This window comes from Aspergillus costaricaensis (genome assembly GCF_003184835.1).
Source record: "Aspergillus costaricaensis CBS 115574 unplaced genomic scaffold BO79scaffold_1, whole genome shotgun sequence".
In the NCBI taxonomy this organism is placed as follows: Eukaryota; Fungi; Ascomycota; class Eurotiomycetes; order Eurotiales; family Aspergillaceae; genus Aspergillus; species Aspergillus costaricensis.
Genome location: NW_020291801.1, coordinates 21,732 through 42,095, shown reverse-complemented (window position 1 = coordinate 42,095; position 20,364 = coordinate 21,732). Strand labels below are relative to the sequence as shown.

The window sequence follows — 20,364 nt, the reverse complement described above, 5'->3', positions numbered from 1 at the left end:
CCAAAGGGAAATCGCCCCTCCCTCTGGCTCTGGACAAGGCTAGAAGTCCCTCCGGCGTGGATTCGATAACTTACCCGGGGAACAAATCCTATACGAGTGAGCTGGCACCAGGGAGCCATTCAGAGTGGTCCTCCAGTCAGCTTGGGGTTATTATTAGCAAAATACACATCGACGAGACAAGACGAGACGTCTCGTCTGCTTCTTTTTTTTTTCTATTTTTCATTTCATCGTCCCTTAGTCCCTTCCCCTCGATCCACTATCGCGGATATCGATGTGTGCCCCCAATCCAGCCTCTCATTGCTGAGCCTCAGCATCGCTGCTAGTCTAGTAGTTCAGTACTATCTTACTATTAGTTGGACTGATTAGCTTTTTTCTCCATTTGGCTTTCTCGCCTTTGTCCCCATCATCCATCCTTCCCCTCTGACACTTTCTCCTTCCTCCTATTCCTCGTATCATCTTTTCTCTTTCTCCTTCCCTCTTCCACTTCTTCTTTCTCCCCTCTCTCGCTGGATCCATCTTATCTCTGATCTCATGCATCGTTTCTTGTTTTGATTGTTGTTGCATTGTGATTCCCCATAGATTTCACTCGTTAACGAAGCGTGCTGTGTTTCTCTCGTTATCTGCACCCTATCTATCGCTCGTTATCAGTCGCATTCATCATCCACCCATCCGACTATCATTGAGTGACCTGACCAACCCAGCGAAGAGAGATCGCAGTCAACCGTGGTGACGAGGCAGAACCCATTCTTTCTCCCCAGCTTTTGGCCAACTCAACAATCTCGCATTGACCTGGCCCTACGTCTTGTTCCTGGTTTGTTGACCGGTGGTCATCCCGGGTCGACTCGACCTTCCCACCCAGCATGAAGTGGGCTATCTCCGGCACGCTGCTCGCCTGTTTCGCAACAACAGCAACGGCCTGGCCCTACGATGAGTCCCTCGTCGACTACAACTTCAATCAGAACCAGTCCGCCACTAATCCGGCGGACTATTGGGGAACATGGCCCAATCACACCGGGGACTACTTCCCCTCCCCGGACAACTGGCGTTTCCCCGTCTATACCCTCTTTCTCGACCGCTTTGTCAACGGTGACCCCACAAACGACAACATCAATGGCACCCTGTTCGAGCACGACCTCCGCTCAAATCAGATGCGCCATGGTGGTGATGTTGCCGGCCTGCTGGACACCTTGGATTACTTGCAGGGCATGGGAATCAAGGTCGGTCTCCGTGGCTTGCGCGATGCTGCGATTCAAGTACTAACATTCGTTTAGGGCCTCTATCTCGCCGGAACTATCCTGATGAACCAGCCCTGGGGATCTGACGGTTATTCGGCTTTGGATACGACTTTGCTTGATCAACACTATGGTAACCTGCAGACATGGCGCAACGCCATCACGGAAATTCATAAGCGGGGCATGTATGTCATTTTCGATAACACCATCGCAACGTAAGTTAACCGCTGCCTTTTTCTGTTTCACACCCAAAAAATACTCACCTTCAATGTTTAGGATGGGCGATTTGATCGGATTTGATGGCTATCTGAACACCACTACCCCTTTCTCCGTGAAGGAACATCAGACGGTGTGGAAGACTGACCGCCGCTACGTGGACTTTCACATTGGCAATGACTATAACGAAACATGCGATTACCCCCGCTTCTGGTTCGAGGATGGCTACCCCGTTCAAGCTTCAGTCACCGAGGAACTGGTCGGATGTTACAACAGCGACTTCGACCAGTATGGTGATATTGAGGCCTTTGGTGTCTTCCCCGATTGGCAACGTCAGCTGGCCAAATTCGCCTCCGTTCAGGATCGACTCCGTGAATGGGTTCCCTCCGTGCGCGAGCGTTTGATCCGCCACTCCTGCATTATTATTCAATCCCTCGATATTGACGGTTTCCGGTACGACAAGGCGACCCAGGCAACCGTTGACGCTCTCGGAGATATGTCCAATGCGTACCGCGAGTGTGCCCGTGCCGTTGGAAAGGAAAACTTTTTCATTGCGGGCGAAATCACGGGTGGTAATACCTTTGGTTCTATCTACCTGGGCCGAGGTAGACAGCCAAATCAGTTTCCTGACTCGGCGGAGGCAGCCATGAAGCTGACCAACACTTCTGACGCCCAGTATTTCCTGCGTGAAGTAGGACATGAGGCGATCGACGGCGCAGCCTTCCACTACTCCATTTACCGAGCGCTGACCCGCTTCCTGGGCATGGATGGTAACCTGGCTGCCGGTTACGATGTGCCGGTCGACTGGGTTGATGCCTGGAATCTCATGCTGCAGTCGAATGATCTGGTCAATGCGAATACCGGCAAGTTCGACCCCCGCCACATGTACGGGGCTACCAACCAGGATGTCTTCCGTTGGCCTACTGTGGAAAAGGGCGTGGAGCGCCAGTTACTTGGACTGTACATCACGACTCTTCTGCTCCCCGGAATCCCGCTCCTTCTCTGGGGCGAGGAACAGGCGTTTTACGTTCTGGATGCCACGGCATCCAACTACATCTACGGTCGGCAGGCCATGTCTCCTGCCACCGCTTGGAGGGATCATGGCTGTTTCTCCTTGGAATCGTCCCAGTACTACAACTGGCCCATTGAGTCTGGCCGCCAGGGCTGCCATGACCCCACAGTGGCCTACGATCATCGTGACCCGTCTCATCCTGTGCGCAATATCATTAAGCACATGTATCAGATGCGCGAACAGTTCCCTGTTCTCAATGATGGCTATACTATTCAAAAGCTCTCGAATCACACCGAAGACGTGTACTATCTCGGTTCCAATGGCACAGCCACCGAGACAGGACTCTGGTCCATCCTCCGTGATGTGAACGCGGATGTGCAGGATTTGGGTTCGGATGCAAATAACCAGCCCGTCTGGCTGGTTTACCACAACACGAACCGCACCATTGATTATAAGTTTGACTGCTCGGATAATGATACAGCTCTCATTGCCCCCTTTGATAGTGGCACCTGGGTTAAAAACTTGTTCCACCCGTATGACGAGCACCAGCTGATCGATTCCCCCACTAAGTTGGGATTGAACGGCTCGACTGCATACAGTGGCTGCTTGGCTAATATGACCATGGACGCCTATGAATTCCGGGCCTACGTGCCTAAAACCCGCTTTACTAAACCCAGACCGATGATTACGAAGTTCACTCCGGGACACGATGTCCCGATCCGCTCGACCGTGGCCCCGAACGCAGACGAGAATGTGGAGGTCGAAATCTACTTCTCTGAAGAGATGGATTGCGACTCGGTGACAAAGTCAATTACCCTTTCGTCGTCGACCGAAATTGGAAAGGTCCCGTCCGTCGATTCTAACAGTGTCAACTGCAAGTCAGTCCCCGCTACTAACACCAGCTGGACCGGCCAGATCCCCGGGGTGTGGCTGTGGGCTGCCAACCTGACAGGCGTTTACAACGGCATCCATCGTCTTACTGTCAACAATGTCAGCACAGAGAGTGGGAACGCGACCACCAATGCGGTCGACCATTTCCTCTTCCGCATCGGCCAGATCGATAATCCCATGATTTTCAGCAGTGCAAACTATTCGAGTAGTTTGCTCCATGAGGAATCCAATGGTACTCTTTTCATCCAGCACCACGCCGCTGGTGCTGATAAGTATCGCTATTCAACCAATTGGGGAACCACTTTCTCCGACTGGATGGACTACAAGGGCGGAAACGACACTATTGAGGAACTTGAATGGTCGGGAACCAAGAGACAGTCTTGGAAAGGAAACCATGTCCGCGTCGAGTATTGGAGTCGGTGGACCGGCAGCAGCGACTACGTCCAAGAGGGAGACGCGGGCTGGGACGTGAATGTCCCACGCCGTTTCCCTCACGTCTTCTTCAACGGTCCTTACAACCAGTATGGATACGATGCAGGTCTGGACAACGAGGTCCGGCAGGACAGCGTAGACGGTCTCTGGAAATACCATTTCACCGCGGAATGGCCTGCTCAGGCTCAATTGAACATCTGGGGCATGAACCCTGACGGGGAGCCTGACCAAAGTTGGGTCCTAGGTGACGCTGACAATGATTCCGTTCTCGATCGCATGCCGCCCTCTTCGCTATCCGCCACACTGATCAACATCACTGAACATCCTCCCTCTCCCTACATCTCGTGGAATATTTTCATTGATGACGGGACCATGCGCTTCCAGTTGTTCCCTGTCGGGCATCAGAATACCCAGATCGCCATGTATGTGCTCTTTTGGATCATCCCCGTCATCACGGGCGCAGCCGGTGTGTGGGCTTTCATGAAATCTTTCTACAAGGTCAAATTCAACCAGGTTGGTGTGAGCGAGAAGCACCAGATGATCCCATTGGCTTTGCGCCGGAAGTTCAAGCGCAATCGTGGCATGGATGAGGAAAACTCAAACCCTCTTATGCGTCTGGCAAACAAGTCCGGGTTCCTCCAGACCGACACGGCGATTGGCGGTGCTGCTAGCGGCAAGCGTCGCATGGTTCTGATTGCCACCATGGAGTACGACATTGAGGATTGGGCCATCAAGATCAAGATTGGTGGCCTTGGTGTCATGGCGCAACTCATGGGTAAGACTCTGGGTCATCAAGACTTGATCTGGGTGGTGCCCTGCGTCGGGGGCGTTGATTACCCCGTGGATAAACCCGCAGAGCCCATGCACGTCACCATTCTTGGCAATTCATACGAAGTCCAGGTCCAGTACCACGTCTTGAATAACATCACCTACGTTTTGCTGGATGCCCCTGTGTTCCGTCAACAGTCCAAGTCAGAGCCTTACCCCGCCCGCATGGACGACCTGAACAGCGCCATTTACTACTCCGCCTGGAATCAGTGCATTGCTGAGGCCTGCAAGAGATTCCCGATCGACCTCTATCATATCAACGATTACCACGGTTCCCTGGCTCCTCTGTATCTACTCCCCGATACAGTGCCTGCCTGTCTTTCCCTGCACAACGCCGAATTCCAAGGTCTGTGGCCCATGCGGACGCAGAAAGAAAAGGAGGAAGTTTGCTCCGTGTTCAACCTGGATATTGAGACCGTGAGGCATTACGTGCAGTTCGGCGAGGTGTTCAACTTGCTCCACTCGGGTGCTAGCTATCTTCGTGTTCACCAACAGGGTTTCGGTGCTGTCGGTGTGTCCAAGAAGTATGGAAAGCGGTCCTACGCGCGTTACCCCATTTTCTGGGGTCTCCGAAAGGTTGGAAACCTACCTAACCCTGATCCGTCCGACGTCGGTGAATGGAGCAAGGAACAGGCCAGCGCCATGGGTGATAATGTGACCGTGGATCCGACTTACGAAGCTGGACGAGGCGACCTCAAGCGTCAAGCTCAGGAGTGGGCCGGTCTGGAACAAAACCCTGACGCCGATTTGCTTGTCTTCGTTGGTCGTTGGTCGATGCAGAAGGGTGTTGATTTGATCGCCGACGTTATGCCTGCTGTCCTGGAAGCGCGCCCCAATGTTCAGCTCATTTGTGTTGGACCGGTTATCGATCTCTACGGTAAATTCGCGGCCCTCAAACTGGACCATATGATGAAGGTCTACCCCGGACGAGTGTTTTCCAGACCTGAATTCACGGCATTGCCCCCCTACATCTTCTCTGGTGCTGAATTCGCGCTGATTCCCTCTCGTGACGAGCCCTTTGGTCTGGTCGCCGTCGAGTTCGGACGTAAGGGAGCTTTGGGTATCGGTGCCCGGGTTGGTGGTCTCGGTCAGATGCCAGGTTGGTGGTACAATGTGGAATCGACTTCTACTTCTCATTTGCTCGTTCAATTCAAGCTGGCTATCGACGCGGCGCTCAGTTCGAAAACGGAAACTCGTGCCATGATGCGTGCCCGGTCCGCCAAACAGCGCTTCCCGGTGGCCCAGTGGGTCGAAGACTTGGAGATCTTGCAAACCACCGCCATCCAAGTGCACAACAAGGAATTGGTCAAACATAATGGTCGACCCTTCACCCCGTCTGGAACTACCACGCCGAGTGGCATCTTGAGCCAGCCGTCAAGCCCACTGATGCCCCCGGGAATGCAGACCCCCATGGCCCATTCTCGGGACAGCAGCTATTCGAACCTGAACCGTCTCAGTGAATATGTCACAGATCCGAAAACAAACTACAGTCGTGATATCAGTCCCAGCGGTACTGAAAAGCCGCGGTCCGGTTTGCAACGGCAGCTCTCACTTGGTGTTCGCTCCGGACCTGGTCATCAAGAGCGCCGTGGCCGTCGTGGACGTCAACGCGACAGTATCCCCGAACACGAAGACACCGCTGGGGCCATGACTGACGTTGAAGAAGACCACGAGGATATTGGCGATCAGCAGGACGCGGATGACGAGTACACTCTCACCCCGGCCCAGGTCGAGGAAGGACGTCGCTTGCAGGCGGTCCAGCAGCAGGGAGTTGGTATGGCCACGAGCCCGGGCATTCGCCGTTATAGTCAAGACTCCTTGCATCCGCGACAGCTTCCTAGCAGCCCTGGACCCGTTCCCACTCCTACACAGAGCCTCCTCCCGCCACCCAGGCTTGGGGATGCCGGTAGCCGACTCAGTAGCGCATCTGTTCTATCTCTGGACTCGGTCGTTGGCACCAAGACGGACTTTAAGCTGCAGAAGGTCGACCCCTTCTTCACGGATTCTACCGGCGAGTACTACAAGGCATTCGACAAGAAGCTGACCGGCTTGAACGGCTCGAACTCCGAATCCCAGCTTTGCATTGAAGAATATCTCATTAAGAGTGAAAAGGAATGGTTCGACAAGTTCCGCGATGCTCGACTGGGTCGTCTGAAATCCCCCGCTTCGTCCGTCTTCCGGGACAAACATGGTGCCTCCCCCGTTGGTTCATACTACGATGACACTGGCTCTCGGGTGAGTGGCGACGATGATCGAGAGTCTCGTGATACGGAAGACGACGAGTTCCTCCTGGGTAAGGATTACGTGCCTCCGACGGGTCTGCGCAAGTGGATGCAGATTCGTGTCGGAGACTGGCCAGTCTACTCGTTGTTCCTTGCCTTGGGTCAGATCATTGCAGCAAACTCTTACCAGGTAACCTTGCTTACCGGTGAGGTCGGTGAAACGGCCGAGAAGCTTTATGGTATCGCTACCACCTACCTGATCACCTCAATCCTCTGGTGGCTCGTGTTCCGTTACTTCAAATCGGTGGTTTGCCTCTCGGCTCCCTGGTTTTTCTATGGCCTTGCCTTCCTCCTGATCGGCTCCGCCCACTTCGAACCCAACTCATTCAACCGGGGTTGGATCCAGAACATCGGCAGTGGATGCTACGCCGCTGCCTCCTCTAGCGGCTCCATCTTCTTCGCCTTGAACTTTGGTGATGAAGGTGGTGCGCCGGTTGAAACCTGGATCTTCCGGGCCTGTCTCATCCAGGGTATCCAGTCAGCTTATATTATCGGACTCTGGTACTGGGGTTCTACCCTGACCAAGGCATCCAGCCAGGGTTTGTTGACCTCGACGAACAATATCGCCAACAGCTGGAAGATGACGTGAGTATCTTCAAGCCCCTGATTCATCGATCAATCAGCCATCTAGTCAGTCATTCGGCTCGCTAACAATGATCTCCTTTAGTGCCATCTGTTACCCGATTGCAATCTTCCTCTGGGCTGTTGGATTGTTGTTGCTCTTCGGACTTCCCAACTACTATCGCCAGACCCCTGGAAAGGTGGCCTCCTTCTACAAGTCCGTATTCCGCCGCAAGATCGTCCTCTGGAACTTCGTTGCCGTCATCCTGCAAAACTTCTTCCTTAGCGCACCTTACGGTCGCAACTGGGGCTGTAAGTCTATCTCTTCCCGCCATATCTTGTCGAACTGGCAAGCTAACTCTACTCTGCAGTCCTTTGGTCTTCCAACCACGCTAAGGCCTGGCAGATCGTCATCCTATGTATCGTCTTCTACGGATTCGTCTGGGCGGGCTTCCTGTTCGTCGTCAGCCGCTATTTCAAATCCCACAGTTGGTTCCTGCCCGTGTTTGCGTGCGGACTCGGGGCGCCTCGCTTCATACAAATCTGGTGGGGTGTCTCGGGCATTGGCTACTTCCTTCCCTGGGTCTCCGGAGGCTATCTCGGCGGAGCTCTGGCCTCACGGAGTCTCTGGCTCTGGCTGGGTGTGTTGGATTCGATCCAGGGTCTTGGGTTCGGTATTATCCTGTTGCAGACCCTGACCCGCATGCACATGCTGTTCACCTTGATCTGCTCGCAGGTGCTTGGTTCTATCGCCACCATCTGTGCGCGAGCGTTTGCCCCGAATAATGTCGGGCCCGGTCCTGTGTCGCCGGACCCTACCTTTGGAGGAAGTGCAGTGGCCAATGCGTGGTTCTGGGTGGCCCTGTTTTGTCAGCTGTTGGTGTGTGCTGGCTTCATCCTCTTCTTCCGGAAAGAGCAGCTTTCCAAACCTTGAACGCCTTAATGATGTGGTGGTGCGCTTGAGCACCACTGGGCATGAACATTTTACATACGTCCCCACCATTCTTTCCTTCTTACCTTCCTTCCTTACCTACCTACCTACCTACCTACCTACCTACACCCCTTGGATATACTCTTACTGTCTGTCATAATATAATCTTTCCTGTATGTATATAGAAGGTCGCATGATGAACCGGATAAGGTTTTGGTCGTCTCATTGAATACCATTTTGGGATTGGAAAACAGATCCCTGCAGATTCATCTGCTGTTAATATCTTTGATCGTGCGAGAGTGTTTAGAATCGTTGATTGTAACTGGCATATCGTGAGAAGTGCTGGATGAGATGCGAGAGGTAGCCAGTAGTCAGTAGCTTGTATTAGGTGCCTAATAGTGAGCCTAACCATCTCTCCAGTGTCGTATGCCTGCCACAACCCAGGAAGGGATAGATTGCTGCCTCAGGTTCTCAACACTTACCAAAGGAACCGCAGAGAAGAATGCTTTACTAGCAACAAAATAATAATCCGAACGATTATGTTATAGTTAATCCAAAAGGGAACAAAATAAATTATTGGAAAAGAGAAAAAGAAAAAAAAGGAAAACAGAATCCGAAAGGGAGTCCCGAAACAACTCCCGCTTCGGCCGGGACTATTCCCGATGTAGACAACCGGGAGCTCCACCGCGGTCCTTCCGGGCGAGGCAGACGAACTAATAATATTGAGAATGCGGGAGGGAGTGGGAAGTTAGAGAGAGAGACACTCTGGAACAGTTGTTCCCCCCTCCCATCCCTCCCTCTCTTTCTCCTCTCTCTTCTTTCTTCTCTAGTTCTCTTCATCCTCTTCCTTCCATCTAACTTCTCCCATTATGTTAATACGGATTGCTTGACTCCACACCTAACACTGCTGTCCCCATCACATACATATACTGCGTGCACACAATACATACCCTCTCTCTCTCTCTCTCTCTCTCTCTCGTCATCTACTTGTTTGATCATCTATCATGAGGGAAAAAAACGCTACTCGATGAGCTGATCGCTCCTGCAATGTGGAATGATCGAAAGGTGGAAAGATGAAAGATGATGAAAATGCATCGACATTGGCTAACACTTGCCGTTCGCTGGTTACAATAACACAAGAAAGAAACAACAGATGGACTGAACCCGACCCGAACTGACTCCCAAACGAAACCGTCTTCTCCTTCCTAAACATCCACCTTGAACGATGTGAGCCGCGCCTTGATCGCCTCCTCCGACTCGTCCGTGTCCAACTCCCGAAGAACACCGCTTCCGACATCATAAATCAGCCCGTGGACCTGCAGCCCACGTTCCTGGATCGCCTCCAACACCACGCTCTTCTCCTTCAACAGCTTGACTCCCTCCAAGACATTCAGCTCAACCAGCTTAAGGTTCGCCTGGTCGGCCGGCAGCGAGTTCAGCAGATCCAGGTTCTTGGCCCGGAGCTGGCGCAGGGGCAGCAACCAGGGGTCCAGGATTCCCAACTGTTTGTTACCCAGGGCCGCGGCGACACCACCGCAGCTGGTGTGACCACAGAGGACTACATGGTTGACGCGCAGGTAACGGACCGCGTACTCGATCACGGCAGAGGAGCTGAGGTCGCCGGCGTGCAGGACGTTGGCGATGTTCCGGTGGACAAAGACATCGCCCGGCTTAAGACCAAGAAGAGTGGTTTCGGGGCATCGGGAATCGGAGCAGCCGATCCAGAGGATCTCGGGCTGCTGACCGTTCGCAAGCGTTGGGAACAGTGAGGGGTCTTCCTTGGAGATCTGTGCTGCCCAGTCTTTGTTCTGGTGCAGAGCAGAGGTGAAGCGGTCTGCGTCTGTATTAGCACACGCTGGTGGCTTGGTGGTTGAGAAGCAGGCGGCTTGTCGAGGTGGGAAAAAGGAGACACGCTGGGAGGGAAGAGGAAGGCTGGTTCGTGAACTTGACTGCATCCCCGACCGGGGGAAGGTATGTATCCCGACCCTGGAATACATCCGCTGCAGTCGCGAAACAAGCCTTGTGGACTCCATGATGGTGTGAAGAGGATGGGAGGACAAAAATGCAGCACCACGAGGATGAGTCACAGCCTGGCGAACTCGAAAAAATGAAATGGATATCAAAATTGGAAGCGCAGGGATTTCAATATGTTTGCAAGTTGGCACTCGATGAAATAACAACGGTGGTACAGGAACAGAGGCAACGACACGCTGAGAGTTCGCTGTGGAGGGAGTTGAGGGAAAAGATGAGGAAAAGGTAAAATCTGTGGGGAGCCGCCGCTTTGCGAGTCTATCCAGAAACGCCAAGAATGGATGGTTCTATTCTGCTGGTGCTGATGCTCACGTACCTGTGCCAGTGGACGCCATGATAACTGATGTTGGAGAAAGATTTCGCAGTGACCTTGTCGGACAGTCTTTTGGATTCAGGATACTGAGTATTTTGAGTTGGCTACAACGCTCCCTTTCTTTCTTGCCCCCCGCCGGCAATTCCTTGGGGATTCTCGTCGGCAATGCCACCCCCAACCATGCAAACAATGCAAACACCCCAACTCACCGGACACCCAAAGGCGCCATCGGTCACATTTTGGTCGAATTAGACCTCTAGAGATAGGCAGATCAGCAGCTAGGGGAGATGCATATACTACATTGCTAACCAACTTGCACCCGATAAGGGTGCATCCAGGGGGACTACTAGACGAGTTGGTGGTGGCCTTCCCTTCGGCCGTGCAGGCACCCGCCTCCCTTGTTGAGACGCTCGGCAATCCCCGGCGTCACGTGTGGATGGGGTGTCCGCTTTTTGCCGTTGAACCCCCAACAGTCGAGACTGGGTCGACAATGCTGTCTCCGAGGAGAAACCGGTCAGTAGTGATCACATTGGAGTGATCAAGGCACCTAGCGGATATGATGGGATTCTGTGTGGCTGTAATGGTCACTCGGAGGGTGTCTACAGTAGTCTGTAATGTCGCAGGGAGGTTCGTAGGCCGCCATTCCTTATGCACCAGCTGCGTCGATGCGCAAGCACGGTAGTATGCCATCCTTGATGTACCACTGAGACATGCACCGCCAGTATGGGCAGACTGTCCAAGGTATGATCCACTGCTTCGGAATCCGGGTGGGGGTTGCTCCTACCCCGGCAGAAACCCCAGGAACAGTAGTACCTACTATCTCCAAGATCGACCTCAACAATCCCATGCTCCATTTACATGCTGCGAACCACCAGTATATCTCGTAAACCTTATGCAGTGTGCCGTGCCAATCTCCGCTGTAAGCTGGAATGGCAGCCTCACATCATTAGAGGATCCAAATCCGCCCAATTATTTATCGGATAAGGCGACAGCGGATCAAGCGCGAAACACCAGTCGAAATCAAGCTGTCTCTACATGTAAAGACGTAGTCAGAATCGAGGCACATAAGAATCAAGCAGAATTGCAAATACATACCAGATCATCAGCTGCAGCATCATCCCAAGCCACTGGCCGCGGGGCATTCGTATGATGACACGCATCTACAGCTGTATCCGATTCCAAACCCTGCGTTTGCGAAGACTCTGCCTGCTTAAACTTAGCTGGTATACCCAGAGTAAAATCAGCAGAAGACAATGAATAACACTTACCACTTGATAAACCCCACCACCCTCTCCCTCCGCAAGGTGTCCTATTCCTCTCCCCTCATCCTGACATTGATATCCCTCCAATAGCGCAGCCCTACACCTCCTCGAAGCAACCGGACATGCATCATCCACCCCCAACGACACCGTCTCCCCACCCCCACCCCCATCTATACTTCCACCCCCAGCAGCAGCCATCTCACTCCTAACCACCATAAAAAGAATCATCAATATACTAAACATCTTCGTCGCCCTCTTCTCCACTCTCACCTTCCCCTCAAAATACCTAATCGTGTTCTCCACGCTCTCGAACAGTGCTAGCCGCTGATAATACACGCTTTGATCCATGTATTTCGAGATACTAGTTCCCGGAAAAGGTATATTGAATACTCGGTCATGGGATTTGGTTTGTAAGCGCAGCTCGAAGCAGATTGTTGCTGCCGCGTGAAAGAGGTCGTCGCGGAAGAGCCCGCCTTTGAGGTGGTGTATGTGTGGGGAGAATTGGTTGTCGTTGTTAGGTAGTGGTGCTGATGGCTGGTTGTTGTTGGGGCGGTGTTGTAGAAAGCGCTCTAGCTGAGAAAGCAAAGCTAGGCTGGTCTGGACGCAAACTCGTCGCGAGAATATGAAGGGTTCCTGGTCGAGTTGGGTTTCTGTGAATCGCAGGAAGAAGGGTCGGTGGAGGGCGAGGAGGCTGCGGTAGTGCAAGAAGAGGAAGAATGAGCGGCGGAACTCTGTGTTAACGCTACTGTTGTTAGGTGAGGGTGATGTACTGGTGTCGTCTCGGAGGTCTGCTGGAGCCTGCGCCAGTCCTGTTGTCAGGCGTTCGCTGAGGGTGGTGACTTCATCGTTGTAAGTCGCGCTCAGGCGTACCTGATTGACCATTTTGGATATAGCTATTCGAGTCTCTAGTGTCTGCGCTAGAGCAATCTGGAAGGATGTTCTTGTTAGGGTATTTGATTGCCTTGAGGGAGGTAGATGGGGCGAGTCGATGGTAATGTCCTCATCGTCAATGTCAGATGGCAAGGGGCTGTCAAATTCGTCCCATGATACTGCCAATGGTATCCCGCTGTACAGAGAGGCTTGGAGCTCCAGCTCGATTACTGTTAGCCAGAGGCGCTTGCGTAGTTCGGCCCAAAACGGGGAAATGCTGGGAAAGTTGCATGGATCCCGATGAAGACCCGTTAGCATCGCTTCGCGGAGTAAAGATGCGGACCCCAGGCTGGCAAGATCGCCGTCTCGGGCGGTTGCATGCTGTGCAAGGAGCAGTAGGCATTTTATCTGGATCACATCCAGATTCAGTTGGGCGTGGCTTGTCATGGCTGCTAGCCATGTGGTGACTGCTGAGATCCAAGTATGACATGTCTGTATCAGTGACTGCGGGCTGAAGCCCGCGGATGCCAGTGGTTCTGTCCTCTCGGTGGCGAAGCAGCTGGCGCATGCCATTAACATCAGGAGTTTTGCGATAAAGATATCAGACTTGTTATTGAGCAATCCGTCAGCGTGGGATACGCTACGATCACAGAAAGCATTCCATTCGCTGATGAATGATGGGACGTGCAGTATGCGTAATGTTGTCTCGAAGGTTGAGAAGTACGACTGCATCAGGTATTCGGCTAGAGGAGGATCAGGCAATAATTCAATAAGTTTTGAAGAGGGTGGCTGGTCGCTCTGTCGTCGTCTCTCAGGTCCCCTCAGATCATGTTTTAGTCGTCTCAGGAATAGGTAGTCCATGAATCCTGGGTTGGTGGGAGTTTGCTTGTTCCGATAGTACTCATGCAAATGGGCGTTGAAATCGGGGAACTGCAGTTGACTTTTTAGCCATGCAATTGAGCCAAATGGAAACAGCTTGATTCTTACCATCCCAAGGGTAGTCGCCCAGTGACTCCGTCCAAAAAACCGGGTTCTTTGTTGCTTCCCTCGAAATGACAACGGCGAGAGATATTGAGAGAAGATATCCCCTGATGCAGATGAGGCCTGTCCTCTATCATATTGAGGCTCTACGTCAAAGCATCGAGGGGCTGTGATTTCCCTCGTCGAACCCACTGCATTCAAGGGTGACGACCGAAAGATAGACCTTCTCGCAGCAGCATCCCCATCAACATTGCACGTACTCCCGGCAGTGACAGTAGACGGGGGTGTATCAAGTGGAGGCCCGGCAGACGGTTGCCTGACCGCACTTGCACTTCGCGCATCTTCTTCTCGTACAACCAGAGACGATTTGGCAGCTCTGGGTGTTAATCCCGGGGAGGATTGCGACGGAGAAGATGTATCAGAAGGATAGAAGCAAGCATCTTGGGTGTTGGCGCGCACACACTGCGCGCAGGGTTTTGAACGGTCGCATTTGACTTTACGATCGCGACAGGAGGTGCATGACAGGACCTTCCGGTGTCTTCGGGTAGGGACAGGCCTTCGTTGGGGATTTACTCTCATGATGCTTCGCTTAGTTGCGTTTAAGTGGTCCGGCTGCGCGGGAGCCATGACACCGTGGGGTGAGGGTGGTTGACCCGCTAATCGGAGTGGGACAAACGTAGTACAAGCAGGGTCCGAGAATGTCGAATATGAAGTAAATAAGAGTATGATGAGACAAAATGAGATTATGGTGGCTGAAGTGGGGGAAGAGAGAACAGTAGTGATGATATCCTTCGGTGTTAAGACATATCCTAATCAGGAAAATGTGAAGTCCGGACCGGCGTCTTACCGTATTTGGTAAGCCGAAGTCCGCCGGCCTGTTGGTTGTCCCGAAGAAGTAATATAGCCATGTTCAAGGCGATCTTTACTAGTACTGAACCTCAGTACTATCACTACTGTTCTGGGAGTACGTGTGTCTGCTCAAAACCTCCCTACAAGGTCTTATTCTGCGACTTCGTCTACTTACAGCAAACATTGGTCGACTCAACCGCCGAAAGACGACAGAAACATGAAGCATTGATAGGAACATCCGCCGAAGCCAGCGCAACGTCGCGTTGAGCACGAATATACCGAGCCTTGTCATGCATCCCCTGCCGAATCAGACACTCATACAAGCCATGCAAACTCCAGACGTTGTTCAATCGTGCCTTCCGACGCGGGAGGGTTTCACTCAACCCCAGATCCTCTTCATACACATGCTGTGCTTGACTAACGTGACCCTGTTCGAGAAGCAGAGCCCCGAGGGCATGTCGTGCAGGCTGCATCCATGGCGGAGGATCAGCGTAGACAAGGTTATCCTCCAACTTTGTTGCTTGTCGCAAGTGATCGAATGCCTCCTCAAAGTTGCCCTGGCGATACTCGATCTCTCCGTTCAACATAGCCGATCCGATCTCAAGGACGTCCACCTCGCGAACGGGCAGGCTGTTCAAGCGAGACGGGGGAACCTTTTTGCGAGCAGCCTCAAATTTTTCCCTTTCCTCTTTGGCTTCATCTACGCGATTCAATACCGCCAAAGCAATGCCGCGGGCATAGTAGATCATCGCCGTCGTGGACGCGTATAGCTCCTTATCCTCGGGGAGCTGTAGATCTAAGATATCATTCCACCGTCCAAAGCGGATCAAGACATGGGCTATGGCTCCCAGAAACCCTTCTGCCCAATTCGCAATAGGAGGAGTGGTTATGGACAAGAGCTCGGGGGTGAGGATTTCCTGAAGACGCTTCATGCCGGAGATGGCCTCTGCAAAGTTCCCAGAGATGACTGCACCATATACCTTCACGTAGATGTTGTGCGATCGGTACATGATATACAAGAGGGTGCCTGGCTCCCTGGTAAAGTATTTGTCGTCAACAGCCATGGCCTGGTTGTTCGAATCAATAACCGCTCGGTAGTCACCACAAGCGACGTAAATATGGCTAGGCATATGCAGCATATGCGAACCATCTGGCACAAGTCGAAGAAGTCGATCCGCAGCTGGTAGTGCGACCTCCGGATATGGCGCCATTTCCATGAGATGGATATACAGATGGCAGTAGGCCGGATTGTTACTGGCCCCAGGGAGGGAGGCCATAGCTTTCTCAAGAACCCAACGAGCCTCAGTAGTATGGGGACCGCAGGGCTCGCCGGTGTCAAGATTCCACAGAGCCCGCGGGGATATGCACATGAGTGACTCTACAAAGAGAGCCACTATATCAGGGTCCTCCGGATAAGCCTCGTAAACGGGTCGCATGGCGTCTGCATAAGCCCGATCCAACGCATGAAGATCCAGATCCTCTGGCTTCGTTTCATCATCTTCTTTGGGGAACCGAGCCCCCAGGGCCTCAATCAAGGCCCTTTCGGCCGGACTCGCCCCTTGTGCTGCCAGAGCCCGGGCGCGTTGGAGTACGGGTTTCATTTCCGTAATAGTTGTGGCCAGGTCCACTGGGTCAAAGCGAATCCAGGCCTTGTTGTAATTTGGTCCACGGGCATAGGCTAGACCCCAGTACGCCATGGCACAACTCTCATCGGCCTTGCTGGCTTTAATGAAGCAGCGGGAGGCTTCTTCATGGTTGAAGGAGTAGGACCAAACCAGTCCGCGGTTAAACCATAACTGGGCGTCGGAAGAGTTGGTCGTTACGATTCGGCCGTACGAGCCTAGGTTGAAGTAGTCGTCGGTCATGACAGTGGTGGGAGGAGATGATGATATTAATGTCTCATTTGAAGCGAAGAAGAATGAGGTGAATTTGGGTCTAGTCTGGATGTTATTGTTGCTGCTGATGGTAAGTTGCCAGGTGTTCCGGGCGGGGTCGGCCTTTTTATAGTTTATTGTTGTACTACTACTGGCAGTTGGGCTGGAAGGTGTGATCGGGGGTCTACTACTTTTAGCTGCATACGACGTATGCAGCTACTACTCCTCACCCAATACTGATAATACTGATAGTAATAACATGAGGAGATATGCAAGTCGATCGGCAATACCACCATACCACTGGTCCATCAGACGAAGAAATGATCGGACATAGTAATTGATCCACCCAAGTTGTGGGACAAGACATTCATCGGCATTGGACCGGTGATAAAGATGCTACCATAGCAGGAAAGATTGATATCCGAGTACTCCGTGTAATGTCTTCAAATATAATGATAAGTTACTCGATACTACTTAAAATGCCGGTGGAGCTGCTCTCCTTTCATTCCCCGGAGATAAGCGGGAGACAATCTTAATCAGGAAATGCGTCTTTTTCGCGGGAAAATTAGTAACTCCCAATATAAGATGAGTGGTACTAACCCTACCACAGACACTTCCTCAACATTGAATACTATTTCACCCATGACTCCCAAGATGTTACTATATAGAACAAGTCCAATCCTCCACATAACTCCTCACAGTCGTCGCCTCTTTTCCATCCTCTCCCCAACACAAGCCTGCCAATCCACTACTAGTACCCAGACCCCAGGTTGTCCCAAATCATCATCCCCAGAAACCGGAAACTCTTCTGCATCATGTTCAACAACCACAGAACACCCAAAACCCCTCACCTTCAACTTCTGGACAAGCAAACCCGCCTGGAAGCGCGCCAGCATCAACACCCTCCGCTGCCTCGTTGGCTGCACGCTGGGTGATTTCTCCGCCCTATGGATTCTCCAAACCTACTATCCCCATCTAGGCATGGGTCTTATCATGGGCGCCTCGAGTACGTCTCCGGTCTAGTCTCCATGCAATTTGATAAAAACTGTGTAATGAATGTCTAATGAAGAACATAGTGGCCTCCGGAATCAGCACGTCCATCATCCTCGAGACCATCCTCCTCCGCCGGGGCGCTGACCAACTCTCCTGGCCAGCGGCTGCCCGCACCGCCATGGGAATGAGCATGGTGTCGATGTTGGCCATGGAGACGGCGGAGAATCTGGTCGATTATCATCTCACGGGTGGGATGGTGAATATGGCTGACCCAATGTTCTGGACTGCTGCGGCTACGTCTATCGCGGCGGGTTATTTGGCGCCGTTGCCGTATAATTATTTGAGGTTGAGGAAGTATGGGAGGGCTTGTCATTGATGAGTTTAACTAGGGTTCCTGTGTAGTCTAGAGTATGTACTTATATCCTCTGCTCTGTATGTATATCGTTTGCTACGGATCGGCAATAGAGTAATCTCAAAACCAATTTAGAGATGTCTCGGTTTTCTGCGTCTAGCGGTTGTGTGAAGAATAGCTTCATGGGTATTATGTCTCTGGATTTGGCAATTATAGTAACACTTTTCACTAGCCATGGAGTATAAGTTTAAGGAACACCCTTGATAGGGTGCCCCGATTAGTGGTATGTTAGTTCAAGCAAAACACAAAGGTGGCTTTCCGCCCCTGCACGTGGGTCAAGTACGCATCGAGCTCATGATCTTCGTCAATCACAAACGGAATCTCATTGCCCTTCTCATCACGGTCCATTCCCTCGATCTTCGTGACCACGGCGTCCGGGTACCTCTCGCCGACAATCTGCTGCAGCTCAGCCACCGATCGCGCCGTCAGCTTCTCCACCCAGGTCTTCGAGTCGCCGTGCAGCGGACTCTGGGGATGGATGCGAAGATAGACAGGTACATGCAACACAGATGGCCCCAGCATCGGGTCTACATAGGCAAAAGCAGCTGCAGAATCGGAAGGGCCCGTCGCGAAGGAAGGGTCATTAGCAGCTTGCAGCAGGGAGGGATCAATTTGCATGTCACTGAGATCACTCGGAGCACTGGCCAGCGCCTGCGAGGCGAGTGTGCTGATTCCATTGGCAATGCCGCTCCCGTAGCTGCTGCTGACTGGAGGACTCCCCGGTTCTGACTGAGAAGCTGGGGCGTGAGGGACGGATGGTTTGCGGGCGGGATCCCGCTTGGTCTGGTCATCGCGAAGCCGCTTCATGACGTCGCGGCACAGCACTTCCAGCGCCTTCACTTTCGCCGTGTGCTCCGGGTCCGCCGGGCCTGGCGCAAGAATCTGACGTAGAAGCTCCGAGTTTTGGATCCATTGATCCTTCAACTCCTTCCAATGTTCGTCGCCAGCCTCCAGCTTACTCGTGAAATGGTCCGCCTTCAGGGTGTTGTAGAATGCATTCCGTATCTGGCGGCTCTCCTCCGGGTTGATCCCGAGGACATTCTTGGCCTCGGCAATGGTCATTCGCCGTTCCAAAGTCCTCATCCTCTTCGTCACATCAGTGCATAACACATCCAAGGCAAGTGTTTTGGCTTCTAGCTGGTTAGGATCATGCCAGAACACCTGCTGGAGATGTGGTGTTCCCTCAATCAGTTTGTTCTTGGCGTCCTGCCATCTCTCAGGTCCCGCAACGGTCTTTTTGATGAAGCCTGCTTCTTCACAGATCCGTTGGAACTGATCCCGTACCTGGCGATACATCGCATTGTCCAGCCCGAGATACTTTTTGCTTTCGTCAATGGTCGTCTCGGAGGGGAAGCGGGGAGGTCCCGGCGGGTCAGCGGGCAGCCCTGCCCATCCGCGAGTCCGGCGGCGACGCTTCCTGCTCGCCCAACGCTCTTCACTTTCCGCTTTGAGGCGCTCGAGGCGCTCCTTGCGCTTGGCAAGAACTTCGGGAGGCAGGTTCGGGGAGGTAGGGTCGTCTGTCGTGGGGGTGGGGAGGTTCTCGGTCTCGTCAAAGGGCGGTGCTTCGGTTTTGTACACTTCCTGCTGGAGGGCGAGGAGTCCTTCGTCTTCGGGCAGCTGGATTGGCGTCTGAATGCGCGATTGTGACTTCATCCCGTTGGGGACCCGAAGCAGCCAGCGATTCTTCGCCCGCACCCGCATCAACTCCCGCTCTTTGATCTCAAAACCCTCCTCATTCAGTATGCGAAGCATGTCCCGCTGACTTGTATTCTTCTCCCATAGTTGCTTGACTCGTGCTACGAGCTTGGCGTTTTTATGCGCGGGATTTTGTTTTGAAGGGAAGCCCCACCGTTTGAATTGAGTCTGAAACGCGCGTTTACTATAAAAGGGCGCGAGGTTAGATACAGTAACAGACGCGAAGGGATAGACTTGGGATATTTGGGATGGGAGATGTGAACAGAAGCACACAAGCAGTGTCAAATATGGCGCGTGTGCGCAGAATCACTGACCTTGGGGCGAACTGGTAGACATTCTTCATGTATTCCATAATCTCCTCCAAGGCCTTCTTATCCTTGATATACATCTGATAGCAGATCTCCCGCTTGCCATCCCAGTCGTAAACCATGGTGACGGGATGAACAAGGGAGGCGACACACCCTCCCCAGTGGAGGTAGTGCCTGGGGGGATAGCAACCCAGCCAGCCCAGCTGGGTGGAGTGTGGAGGGGAGTTGGGGAAGGTGAAAGATGGAGAGTGACTGCTGGAGACACTGGGGGTGCTTGCTGTGCCCCGTAGTCGCGCCTGCGAATCCGTCGTGCTTCTGGACCGCCGTAGTGCTAGTCGGTTGAGGGGAGCCAGACGGTGCACTTGCGCAACAACCTTGAGGAGTCACCTGA

The 20,364-nt window shown here is 52.8% G+C and overlaps 6 protein-coding genes across 6 annotated transcripts; 2 read left to right on the top strand and 4 right to left on the bottom strand.

Annotated features, from left to right (window-relative positions):
• The first annotated feature begins 712 nt into the window (after window positions 1–712).
• ags1 (alpha-1,3-glucan synthase Ags1) lies at window positions 713–8,464 on the top strand. Its single transcript, XM_025689733.1, has 5 exons — window positions 713–1,217; window positions 1,272–1,447; window positions 1,509–7,478; window positions 7,561–7,766; window positions 7,826–8,464. The coding sequence occupies exons 1-5, from the start codon at window positions 861–863 to the stop codon at window positions 8,386–8,388; spliced, it is 7,272 nt and encodes a 2,423-aa protein (XP_025544848.1). The 5' UTR covers window positions 713–860; the 3' UTR covers window positions 8,389–8,464.
• A 1,041-nt stretch (window positions 8,465–9,505) lies between these two features.
• Window positions 9,506–10,583, bottom strand: BO79DRAFT_68 (carbonic anhydrase). Its single transcript, XM_025689589.1, has one exon. It carries the CDS (start codon window positions 10,416–10,418, stop codon window positions 9,591–9,593), a length of 828 nt encoding a protein of 275 aa, XP_025544847.1. The 5' UTR covers window positions 10,419–10,583; the 3' UTR covers window positions 9,506–9,590.
• A 1,678-nt stretch (window positions 10,584–12,261) lies between these two features.
• On the bottom strand, window positions 12,262–13,794 carry BO79DRAFT_129953 (fungal specific transcription factor domain-containing protein; the record flags this gene model as incomplete). Its single annotated transcript, XM_025677968.1, has 1 exon — window positions 12,262–13,794. A coding segment is annotated over one exon (1,533 nt), but the record flags the coding sequence as incomplete, so codon positions are not given.
• A 1,022-nt stretch (window positions 13,795–14,816) lies between these two features.
• Window positions 14,817–16,644, bottom strand: BO79DRAFT_205956 (TPR-like protein). Its single transcript, XM_025681880.1, has one exon. The coding sequence runs from the start codon at window positions 16,554–16,556 to the stop codon at window positions 14,859–14,861; it is 1,698 nt and encodes a 565-aa protein (XP_025544845.1). The 5' UTR covers window positions 16,557–16,644; the 3' UTR covers window positions 14,817–14,858.
• A 563-nt stretch (window positions 16,645–17,207) lies between these two features.
• Window positions 17,208–17,934, top strand: BO79DRAFT_283465 (DUF4396 domain-containing protein; the record flags this gene model as incomplete). Its single annotated transcript, XM_025688145.1, has 2 exons — window positions 17,208–17,571; window positions 17,642–17,934. 2 exons carry the CDS (start codon window positions 17,208–17,210, stop codon window positions 17,932–17,934), a joined length of 657 nt encoding a protein of 218 aa, XP_025544844.1.
• Window positions 17,935–18,105: 171 nt separating this feature from the next.
• Window positions 18,106–20,291, bottom strand: BO79DRAFT_283464 (Clr5 domain-containing protein). Its single transcript, XM_025688144.1, has 2 exons — window positions 19,980–20,291; window positions 18,106–19,849 (listed from the first exon to the last, which is right to left on the bottom strand). Exons 1-2 carry the CDS (start codon window positions 20,093–20,095, stop codon window positions 18,199–18,201), a joined length of 1,767 nt encoding a protein of 588 aa, XP_025544843.1. The 5' UTR covers window positions 20,096–20,291; the 3' UTR covers window positions 18,106–18,198.
• Window positions 20,292–20,364: the final 73 nt, after the last annotated feature.